Here is a 22,131-nt window from a genome sequence, read left to right as displayed (position 1 = left end):
AGACTATGTTTTTTCTTGGTTTTTTTTGGCCTGTGAACGCCTTGCGATCCCGCCGGAGAAGCTGGTTGAAGTGGCTAGGTAGAGGGAAGTCTGGGCTTGGAATTTGATGCCTGCAACATGTTCCAAAAAAGCTGGGACTGGGCCAACAAAAGCCTGAGAAAGTTGGGATATGCTCAAAACACACAGGTTTGAGGGTGACGTTATCTCCAAAGCTAGGGCTGCTCGATAAATCGATTTTGAACTGTAATAGTCTTTTTTTGGTTCAAACGGTTTTAAAAATGTTCATATCGGCACTTTCGATTGTCAATCCCACATCATTTTTGGTTAATCTAAGCCGCCGTAGTTTCTTCTGCATTTCCTCTTCCTCCCACAAGCGTGCAGTCTAACACCAACACCACCAACCATGGCCACCGGCGAGTCTGCTCGGTTTGCCCAGGCAAGTGAACATAATTATCCCTCACAGGGTTCTTGTAGGAATCACTCAGTGAAATTTTAGACCTTTTTTAGACTTTTTTTTTTTTAGACCATTATGAAATTTTTTTAAGACCAATAGGCCATCAGGTCACACACGTTTTCGTTCAGTTTCGCTCCACTACCAGGGGCACTAAATAATCTTTACTTCATAAAATAGATTTATTAGTAGTAAGTAAGAATCCGTGGAGTTTACCCTGTGAAAACCTGCCAATTTTGTGTTTTCGGTGGTGAAACCCCGGCACTATTTTGCGATGAGGCGCAGTGATCTCTGGTGTGGGCGTAGTGCCATTAGGTCGGTAGCGGTGTGATTTAGGTCACATGAGCCAATCAGGTAGCTGCTGCTTTCTCCTCACCATAGCAACCGCATATCAAAAATGGTGACCACAACGTCGGAGAGCGAAGAAGAGCGAAAGGAGAAAAAAGTTAAAAAGAAAGTGGGGAAAAAAACTTCGTTCCCGTTCAGGTTTTCCCATCGCTTCAGCTGGCCCCGTCCTTCCAGCCATCTGCATCATTTGTAAAAATAAATTTCAAAGTATACTTGTCTGGGATCGGAAGGAACACGGAAGAAGGATCATCTCGCCAAAGCAGAAACATTGTCGGCAGGTATGTGCGACACACACGCGTGTCCATTTCTGTTATTAATGTGACCGATATTTAGTATAGGGTTGAAAATAATTTGTTGCTAGGTTAAGTTTTAAGGCTATAGTTTAGTAAAAACGCGAGCTGCTGAATGATTTATCGAGTGAATCCAACAGTGGTTACCAAACTCGGGTTACCTGTGCCCATCAGTCATAATAGAGAGTCACAGCTACACCCTCCCTTTCCCCCAAACTCTCTCTCACCAACCTCAACAAACACTATACTTTACTTAAATCTGTGATATGCATATACTGTAAAAAGGTGATGTGACAATAACACTTATAATGTAATTCTTTTTTGTGTAAAGGCGGGTTGCTGCAGGCAGATGAGATGATGAAAAAAATAAATAAAATTGATTCTCTAAAAATGAAAAACAGTTGGTTGTTAATTATTACATGCAAATGTGTTGTTTTGTCTTCTGTATTTATAATTGTTCTTTGACCAAGAAAGTATATAGGCCTATAGGTATATTTTTATTTCTATCCAAATATACGATTATTCACTAGAATTTTCAGTAGGATATCCGAATACCAAAATATTCGACAGCTGCAGCACTAATAATACTAATTTTGAGTTGTGGCACGCCCACACAAGTTATTTTACCACACACCCGTGTCAAAACTAGCTTACTGCACACACTGCACCCCAATTTCAAATTTTTGCTAACATAATAATAATAATAATAAAAATAATAATAATAATAATAAAAATAATAACAACAATAATAATAATTATAATAATAATAATAATAACAATAACAATACCGTGAGCCGGTACCTTAACGTGGTGGAGGGGTTTGCGTGTCCCAATGATCCTAGGAGCTATGTTGTCTGGGGCTTTATGCCCCTGGTAGGGTCACCCATGGCAAACAGGTCCTAGGTGAGGGGCCAGACTAAGCACGGCTCAGAAGACCCCTTATGATGAATAACAATAATGGAAGCACGCTTACCCTGCCCGGACGCGGGTCACCGGGGCCCCCCTCTGGAGCCAGGCCTGGAGGCGGGGTTTGCTGGCGAGCGCCTGGTGGCCGGGCCTGCACCCATGGGGCCCGGCCGGGCACAGCCCGAAGAGGAAACGTGGGTCCCCCTTCCCACGGGCTCACCACCGGTGGGAGGGGCCAAAGGGGTCGGGTGCAGAGCAGGCTGGGTGGCAGCCAAAGGCGGAGACCTTGGCGGACCGATCCCCGGCGACAGAAGCTGGCTCTCGGGACATGGAATGTCACCTCTCTGGCAGGGAAGGAGCCCGAGCTGGTGTGTGAGGCTGAGAAGTTCCGACTCGACATAGTCGGACTCGCCTCCACACACGGCTTGGGCTCTGGTACCAGTCCTCTTGAGAGGGGTTGGACTCTCTTCCACTCTGGAGTTGCCCACGGTGAGAGGCGCAGAGCAGGTGTGGGCATACTTATTGCCCCCCGGCTCGGCGCCTGTACGTTGGGGTTCACCCCGGTGGACGAGAGGGTAGCCTCCCTCCACCTTCGGGTGGGGGGACGGGTCCTGATTGTTGTTTGTGCATATGCACCAAACAGCTGTTCAGAGTACTCACCCTTTTTGGAGTCCTTGGAGGGTGTGCTGGAGAGCGCTCCCCCTGGGGACCCCCTCCCGAGCGGTGTTCTGTTATTGGACTTCTATGCTCGTCATGGTTTGTCCATAACGAACACCATGTTCAAACATAGGGGTGTCCATATGTGCACTTGGCACCAGGACACCCTAGGCCGCAGTTCGATGATCGACTTTGTAGTCGTGTCATCGGATTTGCAGCCACATGTTTTGGACACTCGGGTGAAGAGAGGGGCGGAGCTGTCAACTGATAACCACCTGGAATGTGTGTTGGCTCCGATGGTGGGGGAAGATGCCGGCCCGACCTGGCAGACCCAAACGTATTGTGAGGGTTTGCTGTCTGGCGGAATCCCCTGTCAGAAAGAGTTTCAATGCCCACCTCCGGCAGAGCTTCTCCCTTGTCTCGGGGGAGGCGGGGGACATTGAGTCCGAATGGGCCATGTTCCGCGCCTCCATTGTTGAGGCGGCCGATCGGAGCTTTGGCCGTAAGGTGGTCGGTGCCTGTCGCGGCGGCAATCCTCGAACCCGCTGGTGGACACCAGCGGTAAGGGATGCCGTCAAGCTGAAGAAGGAGTCCTATCGGGCCTTTTTGGCCTGTCGGACTCCGGAGGCAGCTGACAGGTACCGGATGGCCAAGCGGAACGCGGCTTCGGCGGTTGCTGAGGCAAAAACTCGTGCATGGGAGGAGTTCGGTGAGGCCATGGAAAACGACTTCAGGACGGCTTCGAGGAAATTCTGGTCCACCGTCCGGCGTCTCAGGAGAGGAAAGCAGTGCACCATTAACACTGTGTATAGTGGCGATGGGGTGCTGCTGACCTCGACTCGGGACGTCGTGAAGCGGTGGGGGGAATACTTCGAAGACCTCCTCAATTCCACCGACACGTCTTCCTTTGAGGAAGCAGAGTCTGGGGACTCTGGGGTGGGCTCTCCTATCTCTGGGGTCGAAGTCACTGAGGTGGTTGGAAAGCTCCTCGGTGGCAGGGCCCCGGGGGTGGATGAGATCTGCCTGGAGTTCCTAAAGACTCTGGATGTTGTGGGGCTGTCTTGGTTGACACGCCACTACAACATCACGTGGACATCGGGACAGTGCCTCTGGATTGGCAGACCGGGGTGGTGGTCCAACTTTTTAAGAAGGGGGACCGGAGGGTGTGCTCCAACTACAGAGGGATCACACTCCTCAGCCTCCCTGGTAAGGTCTATTCAGGGGTGCTGGAGAGGAGGGTCCGTCGGGAGGTCGAATCTCGGATTCAGGAGGAGCAGTGTGGTTTTCGTCCTGGCCATGGAACAGTGGACCAGCTCTACACCCTCAGCAGGATCCTTGAGGGTGCGTGGGAGTTCGCTCAAAAAGTCCACATGTGTTTTGTGGATTTGGAGAAGGCGTTCGACCGTGTCCCTCGGGGAGTCCTGTGGGGGGTGCTTCGGGAGTACGGGGTAACGGGCCTCCTGACACGGGCTGTTTGGTCCCTGTACAACAGTTGCCAGAGTTTGGTCCGCATTGCCGGCAGTAAGTCGGATTCGTTTCCGGTGAGGGTTGGACTCCGCCAAGGTTGCCCCTTGTCACCGATTCTGTTCATAACTTTTATGGACAGAATTTCTAGGCGCAGCCGAGGCGTTGAGGGGTTCCGGTTTGGTGGCCTCAGCATTGCATCTCTGCTCTTTGCAGATGATGTGGTGCTGTTGGCTTCATCAAGCCTCCAACTCTCACTGGAGCGGTTCGCAACCGAGTGTGAAGCGGTTGGGATGAGGATCAGCACCTCCAAATCCGAGACCATGGTCCTCAGTCAGAAAAGGGTGGCGTGTCGTCTGCAGGTCGGGGATGGGATCCTGCCCCAAGTGGAGGAGTTCAAGTATCTTGGGTTCTTGTTCACGAGTGAGGGTAGGATGGAGCGGGAGATCGACAGGCGGATCGGTGCAGCATCTGCAGTGATACAGACTCTGTATCGGTCCGTCGTGGTAAAGAAAGAGCTGAGACAAAAGGCAAAGCTCTCGATTTACCGGTCGATCTACGTTCCGACCCTCACCTATGGTCACGAGCTGTGGGTCGTGACCGAAAGAACGAGATCCCGGATACAAGCGGCCCGGATACAAGCGGCCGAAATGAGTTTCCTCCGCAGGGTGTCCGGTAGGGGTGTTAAAAAAAAATCGATTCGGCGATATATCGCGATACTACATCGCGCGATTCTCGAATCGATTCAATTAAAAAAAATCGTTTTTTTTTTTTTTGTTTTTTGTTTTTTTAAGAGCTCAGAATTGTTCATTCGGTAGTCTTACCGATTCAACGTCTTATCATCATTGCCTTTTTTTTTTTTTTTTTTTTTTTTTTGTGTGTGTGAATCGATTTTTAAACTTCCATTTTTAATGGAAAAATATTCAACAAAACGTCTGACTTCGGGTTAGGATTCACACCTTGAGCATGGAAGAATGTTATATGAACGGAACATTAAGCCTTAATATTTTATTTTAATGCTGTTCAAACATGAAACAGATTACAACCTCTATAAGACTGAAATTTCAGATAAATAAATAATACATTTTCATATAAATCTTACACTCTACAAGCTTACTGATTAGTATTTTCTAAATTTGAATGAAAAAAAATCGCAACAATCGACTTATAAATTCGTATCGGGATTAATCGGTATCGAATCGAATCGTGACCTGTGAATCGTGATACGAATCGAATCGTCAGGTACTAGGCAATTCACACCCCTAGTGTCCGGGCTCTCCCTTAGAGATAGGGTGAGAAGCTCGGTCATCCGGGAGGGACTCATAGTCGAGCCGCTGCTCCTCCACGTTGAGAGGAGCCAGCTGAGGTGGCTCGGGCATCTGGTTCGGATGCCTCCTGGACGCCTCCCTGGGGAGGTGTTCCGGGCATGTCCCACCGGTGGGAGGCCCCGGGGATGACCCAGGACACGCTGGAGAGACAATGTCTCTCGGCTGGCCTGGGAACGCCTTGGGATCCCACCGGAGGAGCTGGTTGGAGTGGCTGGGGAGAGGGAAGTCTGGGTTTCCCTCATGAAGCTGCTGCCCCCGTGACCCGACCCCGGATAAGCGGAAGAAGATGGATGGATGGATGGATGGATGGATGGATGGATGGATGGATGGATGGATGGATGGATGGATGGATGGATGGATGGATGGACAATAACAATAATAATAATAATAATAATAAATTATGAATTTTGTTGGATCCAAAAGCAACTTACATAATTATAGTTTCATGTGATTGTAATTGTCTTATTTTCAAATGTTTAAATATTTTCTTGATTTGAACAAAATATAATTGTTTTGAATAATCTTGATTTCAATTATTACCAAAATAATTGTGATGATTATTTTTTTCCATAATAGAGCAGCCCTAGTGTGATGTGAATATGTGTATCTTGTGCTCATTTTTCCCATTAATTTTCTATTTCAGGCAGGATATACTGAAACGAAGATTCAGGCGTGATTTCCCCCAGCTGGTTTTTCACACCCCTTTCGAGCAACACCTCTGAAATGGTTTTTGTAGGGACATTATCAACAACTGACAAACTTTTAGACAGGGTACCTCACTCATCAGATACATCAACTACTGAGTCTACTGACGTAAGCCAAGAAAGTGACACTAACACATAGCTGGTACAACATCAGGTTGGAAAATCACAGGGCATACGAGGACACTTTACAGTGCAGGGCTGTAAAATCTATGTAAAATCTGCCATTTTGTTTGTTTCATTATCAAGATGTTAACTCTCCATTTTAACACTTTTCAAGCAAAAATAAAAATGTCTGTATTCCATTTTTCCACAAAAAAAATGCCCCCAAAAAAGCTGTTCCAGTGAAGTTCCATGGTTTTATTGTGAATGCACATTTGGTTTTTATTTGATTTTTTTTTTTTTTTATTAATATTTTTTTGTGTGTCGGGCAGGGTGGGGGGGGTGGGGGGGGGGGTGTATAAATGACATGCTGTGATGACATGATACTTTAATAAATATTCTGGCTCTGGGCAGTAGGCGGGGTACACCCTGGACTGGTTGCCAGCCAATCGCAGGGCACACAGAGACGAACAACCATCCACACTCACAAGCACACCTAGGGACAATTCGGCGCGCCCAATTAACCTGCCATGCATGTCTTTGTAATGTGGGAGGAGACCGGCGTACCCGGAGAAGACCCACGCAGGCACGGGGAGAACATGCAAACTACACCCAGGAAGGCCGGAGCCTGAACTCGAACCCGAGTCCTCAGAACTGGGAGGCGGACGTGCTAACCTGTCACCACTGTGCCGCCCAAGCATACAACATATACAATACAATAAACAATATTGACAATGACCAACCTGAAATGAACTTCAGTTCCCAAAACAATGTACACAACAATCAGATACATACATACATACATACATACAATCTATTTTAAACAGCTTTAATAAGTTTTTTTTTAATTATTATTTTTATTATTTTAAACTTCCTTACGCTAAATGTGTTAAAGTTTGCTGAATAATGTTTTAATATTGTCATTGTATGTTCTTTCTAGTAAATTTTGTACCCTATTTTTATTTACTCATCTTCCTCTCAATGTTAACTACTGTTTGTTGATGCTTATGTGTTGCCTTTCCTTGCGTAAAGCACATTGTGTTGCCTTTCCTTGCATAAAGCACATTGTGTTGCCTTGTGTATGAAATGTGCTATACAAATAAACTTGCCTTGCCTTGCCTATACAACCATATTCGCGCCCAAAGTCCCCAACTTTATCTTTTTTGCAAACTTCGCAACGAGCAGAGTGCCTATTGCCGGCTACCTCATCCAACCAGCTGGAAAAGTCGGGAACTTCGAGCCAGTTCTTGTTGAACTGGAATTTACCCATTTTCTTACAAATTGACTGATCACACTTTCCATTCTGACTAGCTAAAAATAATTGTCCACACTCTCCGTTCAGACAAGCGAACTGCAATATCTTGGCGGAAAGTCCGGAACGTAAACTTGAAATGTACAGTAGTACCCGGTAGTGCACAGAGTACCGAGCCACCTAATTAACAATATTACATTCACACAAATAGCTAAGGGGCTTTGTAAGTCTGTGACCAGATCACTCAAGGATTAGCGATTGTTACTTTCAATGAGTTTCTTGAATGGTTAAATAAAGGAAATGGAAAAAAAAAAAGTTTCGATTAGCTTTACTCGCTAGCGTTTCATTGCCGGAGCTGTACAGTGTTCACACCCCTGGATGCGGCTGCTTCATTGACATTCGCACACCGGAGATAGGGGCTTTGCTTTGCTTCTACTTACATTATGGCAAAAGTCCTCTCGGAAAAAAACGTTTCAGCATCGCAATTAACTGGCCACCACTGTGCTAATATGCTTTGGCTAATATGAATACTGATGTCTTCTGTTGTTTTGGTACACAGTTCAACAAATGTAACAAAAACAAAAACGTAAATACATACCAACCCAGGTCTGCCAAGTTCGTCGTTCACCACCCTCCTCGTTTGTTTGTTTTTATCCCGGTAGTGTTAGCTCAGGATGCCCGCAGACACCAACAACGATAATTCCTCCCCCTTCCTGTTGTCGTATCTCGCGGCAAAACAAGCCGCGCGCGTCACATCTCACCAAACATCTCATTTACACCGCCCCACGTACCTTCGCTCCCGCCCGCCTGAACTACATTGCAATGAAATGCAAACACACCCCCTCAACTGTCTCCTTCACTTTAAGCACGCAAATAATAGAAACAACGCAACACGCACTTTTTTTGTTTTTTTTCCTTTCTTTCTAAGGGAGCAGACACTTCTCGGAATGTAAGGAGCGGATGTAAGAATTTTAGACTTGGGTAAATTTAATTTTAGACCTAGGATGAAAATATGGCTGTTTTTTAAGACATTTTAGGCCTAAAATTCAACTTTCTGAATTTTAGACTTTTTTTTTTTTTTTTTTTTTTTTTTAAGACCCTGCGGGAACCTTGCCTCAGATACGAACCCGATTGGAAAATACAATTTTTTTCCAAAATCATCGGAACTTCTGAACCGTTTGCACTAGCAACGCAATTCCAATATAATTCCTTCCGAAAGCAGAGAAGCGGAGCTTTACATCGATGTCGCACCTGGAAGAGGAGAGTGACACAGGTGACGGGTAAGGATGCATGTTTTTCAAATGACTAACTCCTGAACCGTGTCAGATTCTGAGAGCGGAGGAATGTAGCTTTACGTCAAGAGAAAAGCGCGCCCCCCCAAAAAAAACTAACAAACAAGCAAACAAGCAAACAAGCAAACAAGCAAACAATAGAATAGAATAGAATAGAATTCAACTTTATTGTCATTGCACTGTCACAAGTTCAGAACAACGAAATGCAGTTTGCATCCATCCAGAAGTTCTTTAGCAAGAATAAATTTTATATTTTAAAAAAGATCGGTTAGTATATACACATTATGGCAGGATATAAATATGTATATAATATTGATAAACAGCTAAATAATTGTATATGACTATCTCTACAGTATGATATTTATTTACAGTAGTGCAATTATGATCAGGAGACAGTGTTCAGGAGTCTAACAACAGTAGGGAAGTAGCTATTCTGATATCTAGTGGTCTTAGTCCGGAGGCTCCTGTAACGCCTTCCAGAGGGCATGAGGGTAAAGTGTCCGTGTGCTGGATGACTGGAGTCTTTCATGATTTTCTTCGCCCTCTTCAGGCACCGCCTCATATAGATGTCCTCAACAGAGGTGAGTGGTGCACCGGAGATGCGCTGGGCGGCTTTCACCACCCTCTGCAAAGCCTTCCGGTCCATAGCTGAGCAGTTTCCATACCAAACTGTGATGCAATTGGTCAAAATAGTCTCAATAGTGCAGCGGTAGAAGTTCACCAGAATATGTGAGGACAGATGGTTCTTTCTCAGAGCCCTGAGGAAGAAGAGCCGATGGTGAGCCTTTTTAACCAGCTTGGAGCAGCCAGTTGTCCATGTGAGATCCTCAGAGATGTGGACTCCCAGGAACTTGAAGTTGTTCACACGCTCCACCACCATCCCTTTAATGTGGATGGGTGTATGTGGGGCTGCATTCCTCCTGAAGTCCACAATTAGCTCCTTGGTCTTCTCAGTGTTGAGCAGCAAGTCGTTGGAGTCGCACCACTCAGCCAGATGATCCACCTCCTCCCTGTAGGCTGCCTCATCGTTGTCTTTGATGAGGCCAATCACCGTGGTGTCATCTGCAAACTTAACAATGGTATTGGAACCACTGAAAGGTCTGCAGTCGTGGGTGTAAAGAGAGTAAAGGAAGGGACTCAACACACAGCCTTGTGGCACGCCGGTATTTATAGTGATGGTAGATGAACAATAATTATCTAGTCGGACATGTTGAGGCCGGCTAGTCAGGAAATCCAGTAACCAGTTGCACATGAGGGGACTGATGCCTAGATCCATAAGTTTTGCAATGAGTTTTGAGGGGCTGACTGTATTGAATGCAGAACTAAAGTCTATGAACAGCATTCTAGCGTAGGTGTTTTTATTATCCAAATGTGAGAGAACAGAGTGCAGCGCTATGGAGACGGCATCCTCTGTGCTCCTGTTCTGCCGATAGGCAAATTGGTGGGGATCCAAGGTGGGGGAAAGACAAGATCTGAGGTGTACCAAGACCAGCCGCTCAAAGCACTTTGCAATGATCGGAGTGAGGGCTACCGGAGGGTAGTCACTGAGGCTTGATGGGATGGAGTTTTTGGGTATTGGTACGATGGAGGTTGATTTAAAGCAGGTTGGTACCACAGCATGAGCCAAGGACAGGTTGAATATGTCTGTCAGTACACCTGCCAGCTCACCAGAACACACTCTAAGAACTCGTCCAGGAATGCCGTCAGGACCCGCAGCCTTGTATACTGTAATCTTGCTCAACATCTCTCCTACATCGTTGGAGGAGAGAGTCAATGGTTGGTGGTCCGGAGTCACATCTGCCTTGGTTGCAGTTGTTAAGTTCTTCCTCTCAAAACGAGCATAAAAGTTGTTGAGCTCATTGAGAAATGAGATATCAGAGGAAGCGGGGGAAGGTCTGGTGGTCTTGTAATCTGTGATCGTCTGTAATCCTTGCCACATGCGACGGGGATTGGAGTTGGAGAAGTGCTCTTCTACCTTCTCCTTATAGTGGCGTTTGGCCTTCTTGATGCCCCTCTTCAGATCAGCCCTGGCTGTGCTATAGGCCTGTGCATCCCCTGACCTGAAGGCGCTGTTGCGAGCTTTCAGCAAGAGTCGGACATTCCTATTCATCCAAGGCTTCTGATTAGGGTACATAGTAATCTGTTTCTGGGTGGTGACGCTGTCTATAGTGGTGGAGATGTGGTTCAGTACAGACGAGGCGTACTGATTCAAATCTACGTTGGTGAACACATTCCAGTCTGTGTTTTTAAATAGGTCTTGGAGCACAGCATCTGTCCCAACTGGCCATACCTTTATTGTCCTTACAATTGGTTTCACACGTTGGATGAGTGGTGAATACCGAGGTGTGAGGAACAGGGAGAGATGATCTGATTGCCCGATGTGGGGGAGGGGTGTTGCTTTATATGCTCCAGCCAAATTGGAGTAAACATGATCCAAGCAAACAAACACACAAACAAAAAGGAAGACTGCTATAATCGTAGTATCTCAGGGGTTTTAATAAATCGGGCAAAAGTAGATCTGTAGTGTAGAAATTGTATGGTTTCAACAAGATGGACTTGTGATCCTCTCAGGAAACTTGAAGCCTGCCTACCTGAACTTGCCTAAAGGCTGGCTGGCTGACCGGGAGACAGATTGGATGGGTTAGGTTAGGTTAGGTTATTCATTTGGACCTGATGTCTATTGTAAAGATGAGGTGCTCATCATGCCAGAGGATCATTCTGCTTGTTCCTTCACGAGTATCATCAGGTTTGAGAGAAAATAATTGGGATTTTCTTGTTCGGCATAATCGAACAGCCTTAAATTCCCCAGAATTTCCCCAGAATCTTTTCCCAAAAGTGTTTTTTTTTTTTTTTTTTTTTTTTTTTTAAATCCACAAAAAAAAGAGAAGCTCCTTTCCACAAGTTTCACAGTTCCACAATTGTTTGAACTTACCTGGGTGGACTCCGTGCCAATTCCTGGCAAATCCTGCACAGAACGGCGCCTCTGAGGCTCACATGTGCCTACGAACAGGGCAGGAAAAACAAGTACAGACAAACGCAGGTAAGTATGAGGTGGGTGTTGGTGGGGGATCCTTACTATTTTCTTGACAAAAACGAAATCAACTGCTACTTTAACAGTAATAGATGACCAATATTTGACTATAATGTTTCTACTACGACTACTTTTAGGGAACAACTAGCAAATGCAAATATCACTCAAAAGCAATTCAAGCAAGAATAGTTGTTTGTTGTGTTTAGTTTTGTGATTCTACTAGTGATCAGACAAAGTCTGGGGAAATAATCCAGAATAACTGATGACAAGATCAGGTATAAAATTGTATATTCATACATTTTCGTATTTTGTTTTATATAAAGTATTACTCAAAGGTGCTGTCTGTTATGACAGATTTTAAAATGTTGCTCTTAATTTCACTAATAAAGAGCAAAAGGCCAGCGTGACTGTTGTGGACTCATACAATTTCCAATTCCTTTTAATCTGTGTCTATGAGTACATGACAAAACAAAAGCTTTTACATTGGCCACTGTCAGCTCGAGAAACCAATCACAAACACAGGCATTATTTACAAAATATTGTACTGCCACATTCTTAATATTATTTAAGGGAGAGGTGTGAGAATTGGTTATTGACCAAAATGTAAACTAACAGCATAATAAATTGCCATAAAACGCCAAATATATATATGTAACTAATTACATTTAGTTACAGGATTAGTAATAATTAAAGCTTCAAGACCACAAAAACAAACAGTTATGAGAGATTTTTCAGTTCTATACGCATATTATCTTTAATCATCAGTTCAAACTGATAGAAGATGGGACATGAGAAAGCTCAAATTCTAATTCATTTTCTATTTTTTTTTTCTAAAAGCACAGCAATAGGAGGATCCTGCGTGACGTATTGTTTATGTTTTGCACGTTGCATCAATGTGTGGCAAGAACCAACGTGTTTTGCGTGGAGTTCGATGGTTTCGCACATTTGGAGGAGGATTAAGAGAAGCAGATGGTTAATTCTTGTGCCATAAATAGTATGGCCCCTTGGAAAAATAAAAGAATTTTTTTTTAAATTGAGAAATTGGTTTAGAGTGACGTACTTCCACAAACTTAAATGTAATGCGATAGTCTGCCTGTGTCCAAATTCACAAGGCTGGGTACTCCAAAGGGCGAATTTGTCGGCTGCATGACGTCACTCCAGCACGCACGGATTTACACTTCAATGAAGAATAATTACCCAGTTTTGCACAGGACATTGTATTAAATAAGAGTAATTTGTCCCCAAAGCAGATGTGTGACCAGGAAACAGGTGAGTCGGACCAAATGTTGTCAAAATCCCACGTCTCATATGGGCTTTCAATAGTTTAAAATTGTCGCCAATACATCTCTGTAAACCTCCTCCACCCTTAGGCCGTTAACGTGCTTAAATAGCGGCGATTCACCCGCTAACTTTCTTCGTGTATGGTGTTTCTATACAGTCCGCCATGTTTCCTGACACACAGCTATCCGCACATGTGCTAAAAAATGTCAACAAGGGATCCTCCTATAAAAGACAGTTCTGAGTGTGCAATTCTAGGACAAGCTCAAAGATTTTATTTTTTATTTTTTTTAAATTACTCTTGAATTCCAGAATTATTAACACTTTTCACATTATGTAACCATCATGTCAAGGAGTGACACAAAGGAGAGGAATGAGTCAGAGCAGTGCAACCCAAGAGCTTTTACCAAAACCAACTTAACCAAATCAGCAGGAGGCCCAGCAGTCCAGATATTACCTGTGACGACGATCTTGGGAACATCCAGAATGGTGCCAAATGATGCCGTTTTACGATGGCCTCGTTTATACTGCGGGCGTGCTGCAAAAACATATACACATGCATACAGCTGCATACACAATAAGCGTGCAGACTATCAAAAGACACAAAAGCCAACTGGACTGGAAAGGCAGGCACATGCAGAGTTGACTTTGTGCGAGGGCAACATGCATCCCAGTCATTCCAGATGCTGTGAGGTGGCAATGTCAACATTTATAGTTAATTCCCCCCTACCCCATACAGGTCTGGCTCCTAAGGGTTATCAGAAAGGCCTCCCTCCAATACCGTTGATCAAGTTTAAATAATAACAGCGGTAAAAACAAACAAATAAATAAAAGTATTCTATTACCTGCTGGTACAAATCCCAACTTAGGCTCCAGCTCTGAAAGGTCAGCACTCATTCGCTTATTGTCAGATGAAGTCAAGCTCTGTGTTCGAGCAGGCAGACTCTCAAAACTACCTCCTCTGGAAAGAGGCAGCGTCCTTAAAGGGTCTCCCTGAAAGACCAAAATCAGGGTCACTTCATCTCCACCTGCTTGTTAAACATGACTTCTTTTTTTTTTCTAAATCAAAATGAAGACTTAAATATGACTTTGCCTTTGGCTTGAAGTGAGGCGCAAACTGGGGTGTGATCTTAATAGTGTCGTTGCTTCCTTGGGAATCACTGTGCTCAATGTTGGCGTCACTTTTGTTGCCAGTACTGTCAACATATGAACCTGTTTCAAAGGAGGAAAAAAAAAAAAAAAAAAAAAATCAACAAATTCCCTTCCCCAAAATATTTGTCTGATAAACATAAAAAACAAAAAAACAAAAAAACAAAAAAATGCTGCCACACCTGCGCTTCACCATGAGAAAGTTTAACCTTGGTTTCACCAAACCACATTATCACACGTTATAGATTTATTTCAAAGTGATACACACATCTGTAATTAACTCTTTTTACTGCCACACGTTATCCAAAAAACAACCCCGACAGTGCCAGCCGATTTAGAGTATTTTAACTAATATTGTGTACTTTTACTACATAACATTAGTGGGTACCACATGAAAGATCACATTCCATTCTTTCATTAGAAAAAAAAAAGTGTTCCTAACTTATTCCGTTCTTTAGTAATCACCATTTGAAAATATGCAACTTGAGAAAACAAGCTTTTCGTGAAAATATACATTTTCTCCACAACAGTGACTTTTGACACTAATATATTTTTTGTTTGGTGACGCTCTGTGAATTAGATTAAATGTAACTTAGATTTATGTCATCCTTGAAAACGTTCTGTTTTGTCAGATTACGGCATGTTTCATTGTAATTTTGTACACCTTGAGCCCATTGAAAAGAGATACAATGCTGCCATCTGCTGGCCATAGTTAGTGGGTGTTTTTGATTCCACAATCCATTGACCAGGAAGCACTGCACTTAGCACTTGACATTGATATAAAATAATAATAAAAATAATAAACATAGTTGACGTCATTTAACGTTTATGGTGGCACACATCGTGATTTTAGTCATCGTTATTAAAGGTTTTTGGCGGTCAAAGAGTGAAAGCAGAAAATGAGCTGAGTCTTTAAGGCAACCACATGATTTCGACTGCAGTCAATGAAGACTGGTAAATATGCTGAACAGTGGACATTTGGGCTGAAAGCAGTTGCAATGTAGTTGAGATGTAGCTTGTGTTGAATAGTGGTGGGAATCTATTGACACGTGTGGCACGTCTGACAAGTCTGGGCTACATTTCAATTTCATTCAATTACTAATTATTGATGCATCTGGACAAATTTTGAATTCCCTCCCGTCCCCAATACATTCATTTCTTACCATTTGACAGTTTACTACCATTGAAACATTATTTTTATTTCCACATACAGTACAAACCCCAATTCCAATGATGTTGAGAGGTTGTGTAAAATGCAATTCCAAAGAGAATACAATGTTTTGAAAAATCCTTTGGAACCTATATTCAATTGACCCCTCACAAACCACGCACACAGCATGCCCCCAAACACCCACAGTTCCGACATTTTAAAGTGGTGTTTTTCCAACCTTTTTTCAGCTATGGCACACTTTTTTTCATTGACAAAATCTCATGGCACATCACCAATGAGAGAAAAAAAACAAAAAAAAATAACTCAACTAAAATGGCTATTGTGTTTCATTTTCTAATGCTTATATCTATTGTATATCATTGAGCAACAAGTCATAACTTGGAAAAGCGCAAATAATATCAAAAGTTAATATCAAAAATCAAAATTGCAACTATTCTTAAAAGGTACATTATACACTTTATACTCAAACTACGGTATATAAAATATATTGCCAGTGCTAAGAAATATGCAGCTCCTAATTCTATCATGGGCAACATTGCTGCCATTATTACTCCATTTCCTCGTCAATATCATCAGCTTCCACTTAATCGCTCTGAAAAACATACTTTTGTACACTTTCAATTAAGAAAGTATGGTGATATATCTTCAGTTTATAATTCTACACATTAAAAGACAAGTTTAATGATTGATTTACGTCAGAAAACTATCCAACTCCAACGCTTGCGTCATTCACATACAAATGTTATACAACTACACCGTTTCTTACTTAAATTCATTCTCCCGACACTCCCGACATGACCTCGACTCCATCCCCCCCCATCAGTGTGATTTGCCGAAACTGCATATTTCTTTCAACATTTTTCACGTATTTAGGAAGGATGTAACGATAAGGGCTTTATTGTGATATCGTGATATTAAAACTCCCACAATATCGTCTTCGTCATGTTCAAAATATTTAAAAGGAACACATCTGCGAAAAAAAGTCAGGTTGATTTCCATTTGTGCAGTTCAAGCACCTTCTAGTGGATAGTTTATTATCCATCCATCCATTTTCTTGACTGCTTATTCCTCACAAGGGTCGCGGGGGGCGCTGCAGCCTATCCCAGCTGGCTTTGGGCAGTAGGCGGGGTACACCCTGGACTGGTTGCCAGCCAATCGCAGGGCACACAGAGATGAACAACCATCCACACTCACAAGCACACCTAGGGACAATTCGGAGCACCCAATTAATGTGCCATGCATGTCTTTGGTATGTGGGAGGAGACTGGAGTACCCGGAGAAGACCCACGCGGGCACGGGGAGAACATTCAAACTCCACCCAGGAAGGCCGGAGCCCGGACTCGAGTCCTCAGAACCGGGAGGCGGACGTGCTAACCAGTCATCCGTGGTGCCGCCGCTCGTTTATTAGTGCAATTTAATTTTCATTAGGGATGTTTTGGCCTTCTATGTTTAAAATCTATGCTAATTGTCAAATGAAGGGGAACCTAATTTGCTTGTGAAGCGATCAATGTGTGCTTGCATTAGCAAGTAAGTGCCTCAATATTGTTATTAGAGATTGTAGGTGGTTTATATGCATTGCTGTTATGTACAAAAGCACAATATTGTGCTTTCTTTTTTTAGTATGAGCTCTGTTTTTTTTTTAACAATATTGTGACCTTTTTTAAATATCGCCAACCCCCCCCCCCCCACAATATCGTGATAATTATTGTATCGTGACCTTCATATCGTGATATTATCGGATAGTGATGTTTGGAACTTGTTTACAGGAAAGGAGGCGGAGTGGTTTGCCATTTTGTGAACAACTGCGTGAGAAAATAGTCCACTAGGATGAAAATGCACTTTAGTGTGGTTTTGTATCAATAATATGCATCCCCGGCCTGTCTACAATCCAACAAGGTATGAAAAAAAGTCCGTCCTCGACTTATTTAGCTTTCTCCTCCTTTTTAAAATATGTGCTTCAAATGGGCAGATTAAACTTCCGTGACTTAGTACTTAGTACTAAGACACGGAAGTGCACTCAAACCCCCAAGCAGGGATGGCGCTACGCCGATGCTAGGGGGTGCAAGAGCCCCATCAGATATCTGTGTGGCCTCACTTAAGCTCCTCCAGCATTTTATTGGATGGTCTATGTGGCCAGAGTTGCGGCCATAGTTGCGAGAGCCCTTTACGGCTGCTCGCAGTTCTTGTTATCATTAATGTTGATGACATTTATTTCGCATGAATCAGAAATATATTTTCTGTATCTATGTGTATGTGTATTGATATTGGCAGGCAGAAAAATCAAATGCTCTTCCATTGGCTGCAAAAGGTACATAATCTATGTTATGGCTCCTTGCAAATATATCAGCTTTGTGTTCAATTAAACAAGCACATATATCACACTAAAGGCGGCCTGAGACTTGCATGACTTTTGGGCACGATTCTGTCGTGGTAAATCGTGCCATTTTGGGGCACGAACTGGGAGGTTCCCACACTGTTCGCAACGAGTTCACGCAGAGTTCACGAATGCGTGACCATTCGTGTCCACATTGACATGAACTGACCAACTTGGGCACGCCATATAAAAGGGGGCCTCCCCAACCCAGTTGTGTACCCGTCGGCTGTCGGGTTCCGAGGCGGCCGCGCTGGCAACGGCGCGGGGGTCGGGGGTGGGGGGCAGTGTCTCCACGCCGGCCACGACCCTGGACCCTGGACTCGAGTCGTGTAAATTCGTGCCACAAAATTGTGCAAGTGTCAAGGCGCCTTAAGTAATATTGTGATGAAGAGAAGAACATTATTTAAGTATTATTACTTTTGATATTTTTTTTTGGAAGTTAACCATGAGCTATCTACTAATGTAAAATGCAAATAACGGTTAGAAAACATCCATCCATCCATCCATTTTCAAAACCGATTATTCCTCATAAGGGTCGCGGGGGAGCTGGAGCCTATCCCAGCCAGCTTTGGGCAGTAGGCGGGCTAAACCCAGAACTGGATGGCAGCCAATCGCAGGGCACACAGAGACGAACAACCATCCACACTCACAAGCACACCTAGGGACAATTCGGAGCGCCCAATTAACCTGCCATGCATGTCTTTGGAATGTGGGAGGAGACTGGAGTACCCGGAGAAGACCCTCACAGGCATGGGGATAACATGCAAACTCCACCCAGGAAGGCCGGAGCTTGGACTCGAACCCGAGTCCCCAGTACTGGGAGGCGGACTAACCACTCCTCACTGTGCCGCCCTGGACTGAATCTTATCTTCCAAATTAAAGGTAATGTTCAAACTTCAATTCCTTCTTAATATGTCGATGGTGGGGGATTGGGGGCATGTAAAATGGAAAAATACCTCCCTGCTGACCTCACTCTTCACTGGGTGCTTATCTGGCATTACACAAATTTGAAGCTGATTCATGTACCTGTGCTAGTTGCAGAGTTGCTCTGTCCATCATCTGAATACTGATATGGAGTTTGCAGGGGTTCTTCAGATCCTGGAAAGTACTGCAAACAAATATCGCAAGAATTAGCACACTATTAACTAGATATCGTGATATTAAAACTGCCATTGTCGTCATGTTCACGACATATTTAAATGCAACACATCTGTTAAAAACAGGTTGATTTCCATGTGTGCAGTTCTAGCACCCTCTGGTGGCTAGTGTTTTAGTGCAATTTAATTTTATTAGGGATGTTTTGGCCCTTCTATGTTTAAAATCTACACTGTCAGATGAAGGGGAACGTAATATGCCTGTGAAGCAAGTCAATATGTGGAGGAACTCGATGTGTGCGTACATTAACAACATAACATAATAATAAACATAATAAACATAATAAACATAAACATAATAAAAATAATAATAAAAATAATAAACATAATAATAATAAACATAATAATAATAATAATAATAAGAAGAAGAAGAAGAAGAAGAAGAAGAAGAAGAAGAAGAAGAAGAAGAAGAAGAAGAAGAAGAAGAAGAAGAAGAAGAAGAAGAAGAAGAAGAAGAAGAAGAAGAAGAAGAAGAAGAAGAAGAAGAAGAAGAAGAAGAAGAAGAAGAAAGATGCTTTTATGTTATGGACACAAGAACAATATTGTGCTTTTTTAGTATGACCTCATGTTTTTTACAATATTGTGACCTCCCTAACAATATCGTGATAATTATATCGTGAGCATCATATCGTGATAATATTGCATCGTGACATTTGGATATCGTTACATCCCTATTATTAATTCATTCACTGTCTTTGACAAGTACGGTATACTTGTGTTATACGCCTGGGTTCAAAATATCGATATATCGATATCGTATCGATAGGCCTTTTCATATCCCAGTATCGATACATAAAACCATGTATCGCAACATTGATAGATGTATGTCCCACAGCCAACACACCAGCTAAGCTAAAAGCACACTGCAAGTATCTCATTTCTCAGTTTGTGGCTCCCTGTCAATGTACACAACTAGCATGAGCAGCAGATAGGAGAACTGAGACGTGCCCGCAATTAAATTACGTCATCAAACTCAAAATGAACGACAGATAATTGATTCAATATATAAACATATAGAAGACATTTTTGGTGTTTTTTAACACGTTTGAAAATACTGTAAAAATTTGTGGTGTTTTAAGATTAACGTCTACAAGGAACAAATGTCACTATAAGTTTTGAATATTGAAATGAATCGTATCGAATCGAAAATTGCATCGTTCCCAAACTTAATTGAACCGTATTGAACCGTTCTGTTCTGAAAGATATCGTTTTTCAATCGAATCGCAACCGGTGTATCGAGATACATATCGAATCAGCCTCATGTCAGAGATTCCCACCCCTAGTGAATTCCTCAACTGAATCGAAAATTGTTGTGAATTGTAAATCAAATCGGGCCCTTGTGAATCGAACTGAATCGATTCTGGAAATCGGAATCAATACCCAGTCCTACTTGTCAACTGTATTTTTTAGAGCAGGGATAAATGGCGGAGAATCTGATTATGCTCCACTGTAAATGTCAAACTTGGAAACAACTTTACTGATGCCTAACCACCAGTAGATGACATCACTGCCCCATTTTATACGAAATAAACAGTTTCAGAGTCCATGGGAGAAATGGCTGTATTTTGGCGAACCCTACATTTTTCTACTGTCAATTATAGAAGAACGGGATGGGGGAAAAAGTAGGGAGTCTATTCTGTCATTTGCTAGATTCGGTTTATATATATCATTACTGAACATAATATCGTGTGGGTATAGAAAATTTTGAAATGTTCTAAAATGGCTGGCAGTGAATGAGTTTAAATAGGACCGAAAATGCCTGCCAACTCGATTGTGTCGACCACAAAAATCGGTCGACAAATCGCCTCAAAACGCCAATTAATAAATTTAAAACCATATTTGCAATGCTCGGAACCATGTTCCATCATTCCCATTAACGTTAGTATCTTGGCAGACTCAAGGACGCATCTGTTGAGGAAGGACGCATCTGTACTTAGTACTGCACTCGCTCGTGATTCTAACTACTTGTTGATTTTTGCATTGGGATTTTAACTACATTTTTGCAGAATGCCTGGCGGAAAAAGAGCTGACGAGAATGAGGAGATAAAATCTTCTCTTCAAAAACTCAGTGGAATGGGCGCCAATTTACTTGAAATGAAGAAGAGCATTGAGCCACTTTTCAGGAAATACAGCAATTGAAGAAAGAGACACAGGAAAAAGATCGACGCATTGTTGCCTTGGAACAAAAAGTGGATGATTTGGAACAGAATCTTCGTATCAACGATGTGATAGTCACCGGTATCAAGATCAAGCCGCGCCGCGGCCGTTCGAAAGCTGCGGCTGGCACAAGCATGGAAGATTCTGACCAATCTTCCGGGAACGAGACTGTGGACCAGCAAGTGACACTTCAACTCAGAGATTTGGGATTAACTGTTGATCCTGCGCACATTCAGATGTGCTTTTAGATTCCAACTGGAGGGACACGACCACCGGCTGTTCTGATCAGGTTTGTTGACAGAAAGAAAAAGATTGCTCTTCTGAGAGACCATCACAAGCTTCATGGTAAACATGTCTACATCAACGAAAATCTCACCAAATGAAATGCTGACATTGCCAAAAAGGCGTGACAAATGAGAAAGAATGGACTTATCGAAAGCACGTGGACAAAAGACTGACGAATTTTTATTCAAACTAAAGATAACTCTGGTCAACTAAAAACACGAATCGTGAAAAGGAGCTGGGGAACAGACAAGACAACAGTAATTCACAATGTCACAACAACAACAACATCACTAATTACCTAAAGCTGGAGTTGTATATGATTACTTGCTGACTTTGCCAAGGTTTACTCTTGTTTATACACCTGCATTGATAACATGTATTGCTATTCCCGTTTGAATCTAAATATTGTCTGGCTCTAATTCCATTTGGACATTGTTGTAACAGTCAAGGCTACATGATAAGCTGTATTGTGGCAACAATGAAACTGCTGTCAATACGCAAAATGGGGTTGGTGGTCTGGTTCCTGGAATGCGGCTGGCGTGGGCCGCTCTGCTGGGTGAGCTAGGCTGGGCAGCGCACAGGAGTCATCAGATCTACAACGTGCTAGCAACCAGTGGTGCTACCTGACCAGAATCGAGGCAGAAATTGCTTGAATAGCAATGGGCCGAATGCAAGCCGATCTACTCTTCTGGAAACCACAACATGTGAAAGATGATCCGAGGTCAGCGAAAACGCTACTGG

At 43.2% G+C, this 22,131-nt stretch overlaps 1 protein-coding gene across 9 annotated transcripts in view; it reads right to left on the bottom strand.

The window, feature by feature from the left end:
* Positions 1-22,131, bottom strand: part of map3k7 (mitogen-activated protein kinase kinase kinase 7) — a 256,484-nt gene that overhangs the window by 19,767 nt on the left and 214,586 nt on the right. For 8 of the 9 annotated variants that reach the window (XM_077510677.1, XM_077510682.1, XM_077510679.1 and 5 more), the window contains 5 exons: positions 18,821-18,902; positions 14,194-14,312; positions 13,946-14,093; positions 13,558-13,638; positions 11,724-11,791 (listed from right to left, as the gene is read on the bottom strand). In XM_077510677.1, the coding sequence (XP_077366803.1) occupies positions 11,724-11,791; positions 13,558-13,638; positions 13,946-14,093; positions 14,194-14,312; positions 18,821-18,902 (498 nt within the window). The remainder of the gene's footprint in view (positions 1-11,723; positions 11,792-13,557; positions 13,639-13,945; positions 14,094-14,193; positions 14,313-18,820; positions 18,903-22,131) is intronic. The other variant, XM_077510683.1, reaches the window with a different exon arrangement.

This window comes from Festucalex cinctus, chromosome 21, assembly GCF_051991245.1.
Source record: "Festucalex cinctus isolate MCC-2025b chromosome 21, RoL_Fcin_1.0, whole genome shotgun sequence".
Taxonomy (NCBI): Eukaryota; Metazoa; Chordata; class Actinopteri; order Syngnathiformes; family Syngnathidae; genus Festucalex; species Festucalex cinctus.
This window is presented reverse-complemented; position numbering and strand designations above follow the sequence as displayed.